This window comes from Portunus trituberculatus, chromosome 17, assembly GCF_017591435.1.
Source record: "Portunus trituberculatus isolate SZX2019 chromosome 17, ASM1759143v1, whole genome shotgun sequence".
Classification (NCBI taxonomy): domain Eukaryota; kingdom Metazoa; phylum Arthropoda; class Malacostraca; order Decapoda; family Portunidae; genus Portunus; species Portunus trituberculatus.
In genome coordinates, this window is record NC_059271.1 from 21,344,315 (window position 1) to 21,356,814 (window position 12,500).

The 12,500-nt window shown below is 42.2% G+C and overlaps 1 protein-coding gene across 1 annotated transcript in view; it reads right to left on the minus strand.

Annotated features, from left to right (window-relative positions):
* The window catches only part of LOC123505098 (cardioacceleratory peptide receptor-like), an 88,639-nt gene that overhangs the window by 8,117 nt on the left and 68,022 nt on the right, over positions 1–12,500 (minus strand). Inside the window, exon 4 of the mRNA XM_045256145.1 lies at positions 569–644. Within this exon, the coding sequence (XP_045112080.1) occupies positions 569–644 (76 nt within the window). The remainder of the gene's footprint in view (positions 1–568; positions 645–12,500) is intronic.

A 12,500-nucleotide genomic window follows, 5' to 3' on the forward strand; every position in this document is an offset into this window, starting at 1 on the left:
AGAGAGAGAGAGAGAGAGAGAGAGAGAGAGAGAGAGAGAGAGAGAGAGAGAGAGAGAGAGAGAGAGAGAGAGAGAGAGAGAGAGAGAGAGAGAGAGAGAGAGAGAGAGAGAGAGAGAGAGAGAGAGAGAGAGAGAGAGAGAGAGAGAGAGAGAGAGAGAGAGAGAGAGAGAGAGAGAGAGAGAGAGAGAGAGAGAGAGAGAGAGAGAGAGAGAGAGAGAGAGAGAGAGAGAGAGAGAGAGAGAGAGAGAGAGAGAGAGAGAGAGAGAGAGAGAGAGAGAGAGAGAGAGAGAGAGAGAGAAACCGAAGTGCCCAAAAAGACGTAGAAGAATAAGAGAGAGAGGAAAAAAAGCTGTTGCACCAGTGAATTAGGTGATAAGCATGGAAATTAATAACATAAATAAACTTCTTCCCAATAACCTCAAATATATATGGAACATGACTATTACTGAAAACTACCATCACAGCCACCCAGCATTCCCCCTCACACACACACACACACACACACACACACACACACACACACACACACACACACACACACACATACACACACAGACGTTGCCTCACCTGTCTGAAGTTAGTGTCCAGCTCTTGTGTGTAAAACTTAGACACACAGTACGCCTTGCCCTCAGGTGTAGTGTGTCTGTAGGGTGAGGAGCAGAAAAGTTAATGAAGAAACCTCGTGGAAGCGTTGAATGAGGATTATGTTAAGTGTAAATGTGTGAATGAGAGAGAGAGAGAGAGAGAGAGAGAGAGAGAGAGAGAGAGAGAGAGAGAGAGAAAATCATGGGTTACGTTATGGAAAATATGACATACCAATATATTTCCTGCACATCCTGGTATCGTTAATCCAATTACTGCTGCTGTTAATTAATGCCATGAGCGTGACACATGTTGGAGACCGCGAAAAGAAGGGTAATATACTTTTTGGTGTCTATTTTATTTATCATTTTTTTTTGGTCAAAGTGTCATGTACTTATAATTTTTTTTTAAAGTGCCCTATTTTCGGTCAGAGTATTTCATTTATTTGTTAAGAGTATCATATTTCTGGTCAGAGGCATCAAAGGGGAAAAGGATTATAAACTGATATTGAAAAATGAAATAAAAAGATCAATAGTAATTTTCCTTTCTTTGTGTGTTACTGCATGCATATTAACCCCTTCAGTGCTAGGACGCGCTTTCATATTCATTAATAGTAGTAGTAGTAGTAGTAGTAGTAGTAGTAGTAGTAGTAGTAGTAGTAGTAGTAGTGGTAGTAGTAGTAGTAGTAGTAGTAGTAGTAGTAGTAGTAGTAGTAGTAGTAGTAGTAGTAGTAGTAGTAGTAGTAGTAGTAGTAGTAGTACACAATAATATGGGAGAAGTTTATTTTTTTCGTTTTCTCTTTTTCTTTTTTTTTCTCTCTTATGTGTAACTATTATTGTTATTTTGATAGTTTTCTTTTTTTTTTTTTCTCTTCTTCTTCTTCTTCTTCTTCTTCTTCTTCTTCTTCTCCTCCTCATTTTAGACTCTTACTTCACATTTCTAATATTCTCCTCCTCCTCCTCCTCCCTCTCTCTTTTTCGTGTGGCTTTTTAACAGTTTCACGGCATCAAGGGTAATTATTGTCTGTTTTTTTGCAGGTAAGAAGTAACATACTCTTCCGCTTCCCTTCCTCCATATTTAAATCCTCCTCCTCCTCCTCCTCCTCTTCATAGGGCTGAGGAGGAAGGAAGAGGAGGCCTAGAGAGGGTTAATGATGGTGTGACTTGTGAAGAGGATCCGGAAGAGGAGGAGGAGGAGGAGGAGGAGGAGGAGGAGGAGGAGGAGGAGGAGGAGGAGGAGGAGGAGGACTAGGAGGGAGGTCACTTGAGAGAAAATAAATGCTGTACGTAGGTTAGGTGAAAGTTTTGTGTGTGTGTGTGTGTGTGTGTGTGTGTGTGTGTGTGTGTGTGTGTGTGTGTGTGTGTGTGTGTGTGTGTGTGTGTGTGTGTGTGTGTGTGTGTGTGTGTGTGTGTGTGTGTGTGTGTGTGTGTGTGTGTGTGTGCTTCATGAAAACAATGAGTCATGTTTTTCTTTTTCTTTCAAGGTAAAAAAAATGGAAAGTGTAATTAGTTTGTAATGAAACTTTTCGAAAAAGAGAAAGAAGAACATTGTGACGTAAAACTTGCAATATTCAAATGACAGTAAGAATCGGATGAAATCTGGGGCTGGGCCCCACCTGCCCAGCCTCGGCGGGGCCGTCCTCCTGGCCCGGGCTGGGCCCCACCTGCCCAGTCTCGGCGGGGCCGGCCTCCTGCCCCGGGCTGACCCCCACCTGGCCAGCCTCGGTGGGGCCGGCCTCCTGCCCCGGGCTGGGTCTCACCTGCCCAGCCTCTTCGGGGCCGGCCTCCTGCCCCGCCTTTGGGACAGGCACTGCCTGGGCCTTCTCGGGGGACTCCGGGCTGCCCACTCTCTTGCCATTGCAAAAGAGTATTGGGCAGCCCTTTCCCTGCCCCGCGCGGACACCCTGCCCCCTGACAAGGCAGAGGAACAGGACGGCGTGGCTCCCCGCCGCCCTGCTCGTCCTCCTCAGCCCTGCCAGGAGGTCCTCCAGGGTCATTTCCTGGCAGAAGACAATCTCGTCTCCTGCCAGGCATTCGACCCTGATGGGTGTCTCCGGATCTTTGGTGGCCAGCCTGCCCACCTTCAGGCTGGCCACCTTCTCCGACACGAGGGGCTTGGTCCCCCCCTCGGCTCCTCCCCGGAAGGTGAAGGAGGCTATGGTGCGCCTCCCCCAGCCGCAGCAACCAGCTGAGCGGGGGCGGGACAACCTCACTGTGTCCACCCCACCCTCGCCCAGCTGGGTCAGCCTCGCCTCCACGTGCAAACGACTGCCTTGGTTCCCCATTCCTAACTCAGATGAATTAAAAAATGTACCTTGGTGAAGTTTTGGCCGAGTGTGGAAAAATAGGATGGTGTTGAAAAAGACATTATTATTATTATTATTATTATTATTATTATTATTATTATTATTATTATTATTATTATTATTATTATTATTATTATTATTATTATTATTATTATTATTATTATTATTATTATTATTATTATTATTATTATTATTATTATTATTATTATTATTGTGAGTGCGTGAATGAGTGAGTGAGTGAAGGGGTGAAGAAGGGAATCAGGAACCGACTGAGGGTGCAAGTATTTAGTGAGTGAGTGAATGACGGGACCTGTGATGAAGGAGTGATGCGTGATGGAGAAAGCATCAATGTTGAAGTTGAATAGGTCGTCTTTATTCACCACGTGTTTCTTTGTCCATGTTTTCATGCTTCATTCATTCTAAAGCCATTCTTTAAAGAAATTTGTGTTTTTATTTCATATTTTGAGTGGAGAAACCCAGACCAATTTAGTGCATAGTTAAAAAATCACATCATTGATCTTTGTACACCAGGTTGTTAATGCTGAGAAATTAGCAAATTTTAGAACCGTATTAGACAGATTTATGAGGCTGACAGGAGGAACACAGCTTGCATTATGTTCTTATGTCCTACCTTTGCAAAGAGGATGATAACAAGAGCACAAATAATGACAATGATAACCTACTGGCATACCAGACTGAGATTAAGGAAGCCAGGCAAGACAAGCGTGTTCATGAGGGCTGGTCGCCACTCCCCTCCCGCCTGTCTCATTGTGGGGGTAAAAATATAGAGGCGGGGGTTGCCAGTCCTCTCACTGCCTCTCGGAGTCACCCTTCACGACGCGTAGGGAATACTGCGGTGGAATTCCTCTGACGTGCCCCTCGAGTCCCACCACAGGAAGGTTACTATTGCTGCTGCTGGTACTACTGCTACTGCTACTGCTACTGTTGCTATTGCTACCGATAGTAATGCTGATAATTATGTTTACTCTTTGGCGATCTTATATAGCTTTGGAATCTTAAGTGGAGATTAAAATAGTAAAGATTCTGGCCATTAATATTTCGACCTCCATAGACCCTTCCTAATGTAAATAAGATCCCATTTATCTCATGGTTAAATGCGTCCCTTTACTGAAAAGGTCAATTCAAAGAACAATGAGTAAAAAATCGACATCTTAAGGTAGCAAACCATTCTTGTAAAAGGAAATGATAAATAAATACCTATGCATAGCTGCTTCATTCTCTTGATTCATTACTATTATATTACTTTACATATTAACCTTTTATGTAGTAGTAGTAGTAGTAGTAGTAGTAGTAGTAATAGAGGTAGTAGTTATCGTTGTTGTTGTTGTTGTTTACGCAGTACGTTCTAAATTTCAGAAAGCTGGTCTTCCACAAACACAGAAATACAAAGTTACACGTGTAGGCAACGCAACATTCAGCTGAAGTGATGAAAGACTGATGAGAGATGATTAAAAGAAAAATCAACAAGAAAGTGGATCAGGTTTAAAATTAGAATAAAAGCAGATAAGCTAATAGATAAAAAAAAATTACGTAAATAAATAAATAAATAGATAAACTGTCAGTGGTTGGGATGGTTAATTATTTGTCACCAGCAGCTTAAGGATTAATAGAACAGAACATTAAAAATCAGAATCACAGGCGACTTACATAAGATTGACATAGGACAGAGAGAGAGAGAGAGAGAGAGAGAGAGAGAGAGAGAGAGAGAGAGAGAGAGAGAGATTGTAGATTAGAGGAGTATAAAATAGGTGAGACAAATATGTAGAAGAGAAATATGCATATTTCAAAACCAGCACGCTGCTGCTCGTGACATGCTAGAAGATTTTGAGGAGCTTACGTGAGTGACTTTCGATTTTCTTATTCCTAAATACACCATGGGAACTGATACTTATCTCACTTTCCCTTAATGGATTTAACAAGCGTGTCTCGATATTAGACTCTGAACTTGCACTAAATTATTGATATTGAACGAAGGTTCAAATAAGCATCACTCAAAATGAGCTACACGGTACTAGTTTCTTATATATCAGAATAAGGATAGGAATTGAAATACGAATATCTCAATGGTATAAAATGACCCATTTTACGATATCCTCTCCATGGCGTACGAAAGTGAATGGAGACAGCAGCTGCACAGTCTCTTGGTAGCTACATAGTTCACTGCGCGCCCAGAAGGAACAAAGGACGACGCCCTTTTCTTCGCTAAGTCAGGTGAGCTACAGCTAAAAGGCCAAACTTCCGCGGCAAGGCTTCCACAGACATCATTAGTAAGACCATAACTAAGCTAAAGAAATTTTGTACCAGAACCAGACGTTTTTTTTTTTTTTTCCTTCCTAGTAGACTGACAGAGACAGATAATTTTGTAACAGGCATTAGAGGATCCCTCCTAACGGACACGGCAGCATTGATAGAGAGGCAGCGTCATAACATTTTTTATCTTCCTTCCTACGCTCAATTTTAGTTTGCTTAGCGGAGATCCCATTGCTTCCTCAAGGAAAATGCATTGCGCTGTTATATTTAGATGATGTGCTTGACAGCCGCCGTGAAGGGGAACTGCTTGAATTCCCTGTTATAATGCTCCTCTATTACGCTGGCAAAAATCATGGAAAATAAATTGGAAAGGTTGACGTCCACAATAATGATTCTCTTGACAGACGCTGCTGGGAAATAATAGCGTCAGCTGTAGTAGTAGTAGTAGTAGTAGTAGTAGTAGTAGTAGTAGTAGTAGCAGCAGCAGCAGCAACAGCAACAGCAGCAGCAACATTAGTAGTAGTAGTAGTAGTAGTAGTAGTAGTAGTAGTAGTAGTAGTAGTAGTAGTAGGAATAGTAGTAGTAGTAGTAGTAGTAGTAGTAGTAGTAGTAGTAGTAGTAGTAGTAATAGTAGTACTAGTAGTAGTACTAGAAGCAGCTATAGCAGTGCGTTGTTGTTAATAATGTTGCTGTTGTTGTAGTTGTTCTTATCAGGACCGTTGATGTTGTTATCGTTATTGTTGTTGTTGTTGTTGTTGTTGTTGTTGTTGTTGTTGTTGTTGTTGTTGTTGATGATGTTGTTGATGTTGTTGTTGTTGTTGTTGATATTATCCTGATCGTTGTTTTCGTGGTGGTGGTGGTGGTGTCATCGTCGTCATCGTTGTTTCAGAGGAGACATCTTTGAGTGGTTTGTCTTATCTCTAGAAACAGGCATTGAAGATGATCAGTGAGGGCAGATGATTTGGCGGCGTCTTAAAGTTGCAGTTGCAGCAGCCACTTGCCGAGATGTGCACTCTCTCTCTTTCTCCCTCTCTCTCTCTCTCTCTCTCTCTCTCTCTCTCTCTCTGGAATGCTCCAACTCATATTTATTCCTTGCCTTTCGCCTCTTTTTCCCCTTTCCTTCCTCTCCACATTTTCCTCCTTTATTTCTTCATTACGCTCACTCTAGTCTAGTACATCCTTCTCTCCAATAACCAGCAAGTACTTTCCATCCACACTGGAGCAAGTGCACAAAGGAAGATGTGTATTTGACGTATACAATATTCACTATCATGAAGCAACACTTATCAGATCTCGCTGCACCAGGTCGATATTCTCTCTCTCTCTCTCTCTCTCTCTCTCTCTCTCTCTCTCTCTCTCTCTCTCTCTCTCTCTCTCTCTCTCTCTCTCTCTCTCTCTCTCTCTATATATATATATATATATATATATATATATATATATATATATATGTCGCAAGCCCCCACGTGCTTCTTCTCCTCCTCCTCCTCCTCCTCCTCCTCCTCCTCCTCCTCCTCCTCCTCCTCCTCCTTCTACAGCTCCATCTCGCTCTGATTGCTTCCCGAGACTATTGTAAGATCGACTTCACTAATATCTGATTGAATAAGGACAAGGCAGTTATGATATGTGTTCGAATGCAATTTTCATCTCGTCCGGTTTAAGCACTGTGATGATAATTTTCTTAAGTTTTCTGATTGTGGATGAAATTTTTACCCCATCTGTTATCTGGCGTCAGAGTTGTGGTGTATGCAGTGTTCTGAAATGTTCTGGTAAGGATTCACAACGGCAGAAACTTTCCATACCTGTCTGTTAACTATTTCTAACTTTGCGATGTGCTATACGTGGATTATTTTCCGGGATGTTCACAATGACACACACGTTTCATACTGCCACAGGAAGAAGGTAGAAGTGCTGTGATGGTTTTCCTCTGCGTAAAACACACCCACTTACGCACCCATCACATATCACGCCTCTCCTTCAGGGCTGCAGGGACAGTAAGAACTATGTAGAGCACATACCCTACACACACACACACACACACACACACACACACACACACACACACACATCATTCCTCTCCTTCAGGACTATAAGAGAGAGAGAGAGAGAGAGAGAGAGAGAGAGAGAGAGAGAGAGAGAGAGAGAGAGAGAGAGCAAGGAAAGATTCACTAGGGAGTCACATCAATGACATCGGCAATATCAATAGCCTGTCGGTATTAAAGCCACCACAGATTTCGCAAAGTAATAAGAAAAAGAAAGTTTTCTAAATCTCGCGGGTATTTTCTGATCCAATATTCATGACACGAACGGATATTGAGGCAGCAAGAACGGATCAATAATTCATCTCATTTATGTAAGAGGAGCACTGGTCAAGGGCACAAAAGAGTTATAGAAAACGTAGACCCTATAGAATACAGATAGGAAAATCATATAAATAGCTAAAAATGAGAAATGTCTTGAAACTTTACCGTAAAACTTTATACATATTACATTCCACTATTTGTGCATTTTAGTTATCCCATAACTCAGTTTTCGTCCTACACCAGTCACACACACACACACACACACACACACACACACACACACACACACACACACACACACACGTAGTGTAGTGGTTAGCACGCTCGACTCACAGTCGAGAGGGCCGGGTTCGAATCCCGGTAAGTGGCGAGGCAAATGGGCAAGCCTCTTAATGTGTGGCCCTGTTCACCTAGCAGTAGATAGGTACGAGATGTAACTCGAGGGGTTGTGGCCTCGCTTTCCCGGTGTGTGGAGTGTGTTGATGTGGTCTCAGTCCCACCCGAAGATCGGTCTATGAGCTCTGAGCTCGCTCCGTAATGGGGAAGACTGGCTGGGTGACCAGCAAACGACCGAGATTAATTACACACAAACACACACACACACACTGGATGAGGAAGACGTCCACACAGAATGGCGGAACTACTTCACCACCATAACGGAAGCCTTCCACCACTACTTCCCCGCCAAGAACATCACAGTGGACCCATCTGATGCCCCTTGGATGACGCCCTGCATCAAACGACTCCTTCGTCAGCGTGACAGGGCTTTCCACTCTAGCCCTGACCAGTACAGGAGATTAAGGAACAGAGTTATCAGGGAGATCAAAACAGCCAAGGCAAGCTACTACCCAGACAAAATTCACCATCTCAAGCTTGCTAACAACAGACAGTGGTACGACAAGATTAAGTCTTTGTGTGGTTTACAAAACAAGCCTCTTCTCTTCCCTGTATTTCACACCTTTCACCTGACAACGCGGCCGAAGAGATTAACGGTCACTTCGCTGCGATCTGTCAGACACTCCCTCCCCTTCACTCTACTACTCTCCCAGCCTACCTCCCTGCCTCCTCCCTCCACCCCTGTCCAGGAGGTTGATGTTTACAGGAAGCTTCTTAAATTTAAACTAAACAGATCCACCACTCCCACTGACCTCCCATCAAAATTTACAGAGAATTTGCCCCAGAACTTGCCACACCCTTTGCTCTATCATCAACGCCTCCCTTTCTCAACATTCCTGCCCCGATGACTGGAAGACATCTTACGTCACCCCCCTCCCCAAAACTTCCAATCCACAGTCACTGAATGATCTAAGACCAGTCGCCATCACCCCTATACCCAGCCTTATCTGTGAAGATTTTGTGTTCGACTGGGCCTATAACAAAATTTGTAACTCTATTGACACACAACAATTTGGTAATATTAAATCCACCTCCACATCTCACTACCTTGTCAGCTTCCTGGAATTCGTCCACAGCCACCTGGACAAACGCAACACTTCTCTAGCTATTGCTTTTGTGGACTTCAGAAAGGCCTTTGATCTTGTTGATCACACTGTTGTGATAAATAAAGCCATCACTCTGGGTCTCTCTCCTACCTGATAGCGTGGCTGGCAGACTTCCTCACGGGAAGGCGTCAGGCCGTTCGTTATCAGGGCTCTGTCTCCTCTTTCCAACAGCTCACATGTGGGGTCCCTCAGGGGACCAAGATGGGTCCTCTGTGCTTCCTCATCCTTATCAACGATGCTCTCGTCCACACCCCCACCGCTGGAAGTATGTGGACGACTGCACCGTGGGCGTACCCGTCAACAACACCAACCCAGACTTCTCAGCACTTCAGTCCACTCTTAACCAACTACAGACGTGGACGGAGGACAACAAAATGACCATCAACCACACCAAGACCGTGGTGATGCACATTTGTACCTCCACAGCAGCAGTCCCCTCCCCAGCTATCTGTGGGCCCTCACTCCTCCAGGTGGTCCGCAGCACCAAGCTTCTAGGTGTCTTGGTGGATGATCAATTATCATGGAAGCAGCATGTTTCCACCATCATCAGGTCAGCCTCATACAAGATCTATATGCTGCGCCGACTCAGGTCCCTGGGTGCACCGGCAGATGAGCTGAGGGGAGTGTACCTCACCTTTATACTCCCTAAGCTCATGTACGCCTCCCCAGCGTGGTCCTCCTCCCTGAACCTCACACAACGACAACAGCTGGAGAGGGTTCAGAAGAGGGCGTTCAGGGTCATCCTTGGGCCTGCCTACAGGTCCTACGAGGACGCCCTGACCTGCCTGAGTCTGCCGAGGCTGGCCACAAGACACCAGGAAGCCTTGGAAAAATTTGGGAAGGGCTGCTGCATCATCCACGTCTCCGCCACCTGCTACCCCCAGACGTGCCTCCCCCTGCCCGCGCCACCCGACACCAGAATCGCGTGGCGCCCTTAAGAGCACCGCGCACTGACCGGTACCACCTTAGCGCGGTGCCCACTATGGTGCGAGCCATAAATAAATAAATAAAAAGTTCTTGGTTAAGTTAGATCCATAGTTAGGTTAAGCATTTCATTGTTTTAATGTCCCCCCTGTACATTTTCAGTGTAAATTTTTGTTGCACTGCCAAATTAATAAACCGTATATTATTATTATTATTATGTGTTTTGTGTTTATGTGTTTAAATATTTATTTTTATTTGCTTGTGTTAGTGCATTTGTATGTATATATCTGAATCTATCTTCGTCTGGTGTTGTTTTGATGTGTTTTATGTTTATCGGTTTACGTTTGCATTCATTTGTCTGTCTTTGTGAATCTACATTGATGAATGATTAGGTGGAGGAATGGATATATTATATTTTCATTGTTGTTTCTACTTATTTTCTGTATCTGTGTTTCTATTTAGTTCATTTACGTGAATGCATGTGTTAATGTGTGAATAGATGGATGGGCGGATGCGGTATATTACCAGTGCTGTTTTCTTTCCATGAAGTGAATTCGAAGACATAAAAATGAGTGGAAATATGGAAAAAAATTAATACTGTAATTGAAAAGATAACTTTGACCTTTTTATTAGTATTGTCTCTGTACAGAATGTTATTGCCTCGCGATGACTGATTGCAATTCAATATACTGTACTTATAATTTTTCTTTATTTTTATAGTCTAAACAAAGTACCAAACAAGGAATACTTAAAATAATATTGAAATATCAACCATGATAATCCAAGATAAATTTACAACTATTTCTAAACAACTTGTATTTTTCTTTATCTCTTATGGTTGTATTTCAATTCTAAACTTGATTTCAGAAAACAATAAACAATAAAAGTAACAATGAAAAACTATGAAAAATGTCAAAATCCAATTTACTACTGATAGCAACTCTTCTCTATGTATGCCTGTATGGACCAGGAGGATGCTTAGCAATATCACCTTTAAGCTTAGTGGTTGAGGTAAACTGTGCGCGAATATATCCTACGCTCCACTGTTAACTTTAGATGAAAATGAAATTCCTAATGGTTTTTAAGAAACTGAATATGATCAGCTGCTACATTCTTAATTCGATTCCTTTTTGCAAGTGTTTCAGGTATATCATATCAAAGGTTGCAGATATTGAAACTAAAACAAACTGTCTGAATTTTGAAAACTTTGTTGGACGTCATTCTACTGTCTCGATAATTTCTTGTCATTTCAGAACCAATGTTATTTTCCGTTAACTAGAATCATAGCATCTTAACTGGCTAACTTACTCACTCACTAACTCACTCACCCACTCTCACTTATTGATTGACTAACTGACTGACTGACTTAACAACTAACTAAGCTAAATTATCAAATAGATAAGTAATTCAGTAAGTTAATTAATTCAGTGCTCCTGGCCTGTGTTTACAAAATGCTGGTCTGTTGTAGAGCGTAATATGGGTTTTACGAACATTAGCGGTCACGCGTCAAACTCGTGCGGCAAATGCGTAACACTGTTGTATGAAAGTAATGGAACGGGATACACTTTCACAGTCCGTTGACCTCTTCCGCTCTCACTCAACAAAAATCAACATATGTTTCGACAGATCAACGGCCCCTCCTAGAAGATGTCGAGAGCAGCACAAACCCAGACTTGATAACGCACCACTTTTTCACTCTTCATTTTGCAGTGTATGACAGCTCTATTATGAAGTTTGATTGATTGATTCCGAGAAGGCACAAAATGGCGATTAGGATTATAATTTGTCAGTATTTATTTATTCTCTTTTTTTATTCGCAATATAAAGGTGACATCATTTATATCTGTAAATTTGGCCAGCACTCCCACAGATAACGTATATATGTGCTATTACTATATTATGAGATATTATACTTGTGAATGAATATCAAAACAGAGATGTCAGAAATGTCATCAGATCTTCTCATAAAACTAGTCTTTTCACAACGATTCCCATAATCTCTTTGAATTTCTTAGAATTATAATTGGGTAATATTTCTTTGAATAATCCTCCCTAGAAATTAAAATGAACCTACAATTATATAATTTCTGCGCTTCTGCAGCTTTCTTTACAGTGCTCTGAGCGTCAATAAAGGACGACCGGGTAGAAATAAAAAAATTTAAATAATTTACCGTTCTAAATCTACTCGCAGCGGAAAATCATGGCTACAGCTGCAACTCAGTATTTTCACACAGGAAAGTGGCTCAGAATCTCAAACCACAATGGATATTCTTAATATTTCCGCGGATGTGCTTGAGTGTCTTTTATTATACAGTAAGTTCCTGAAAGTATTACCACCACGTGCACCATGCATACTTAAACGAGACAGTTTAGCAGTGGTGCATTTGATCACAAAGCAAGAATTTCTGAGATTCTGATCCTTGTCACTACCAGAAGCTTTCTGGGACGACTGGCAGCTCTCACTATGGGTTTCAGACGCTATGTTAAATCTTATTATGGGTTTCACATACTATATAAAATCTTACTATAGATTTCAGAGGCATTTTCAACTCCTGTTATGAGATTCAAATTCGGCTGTATTACATAATTTTTTTGAGGTGAGAATAACTCTAACA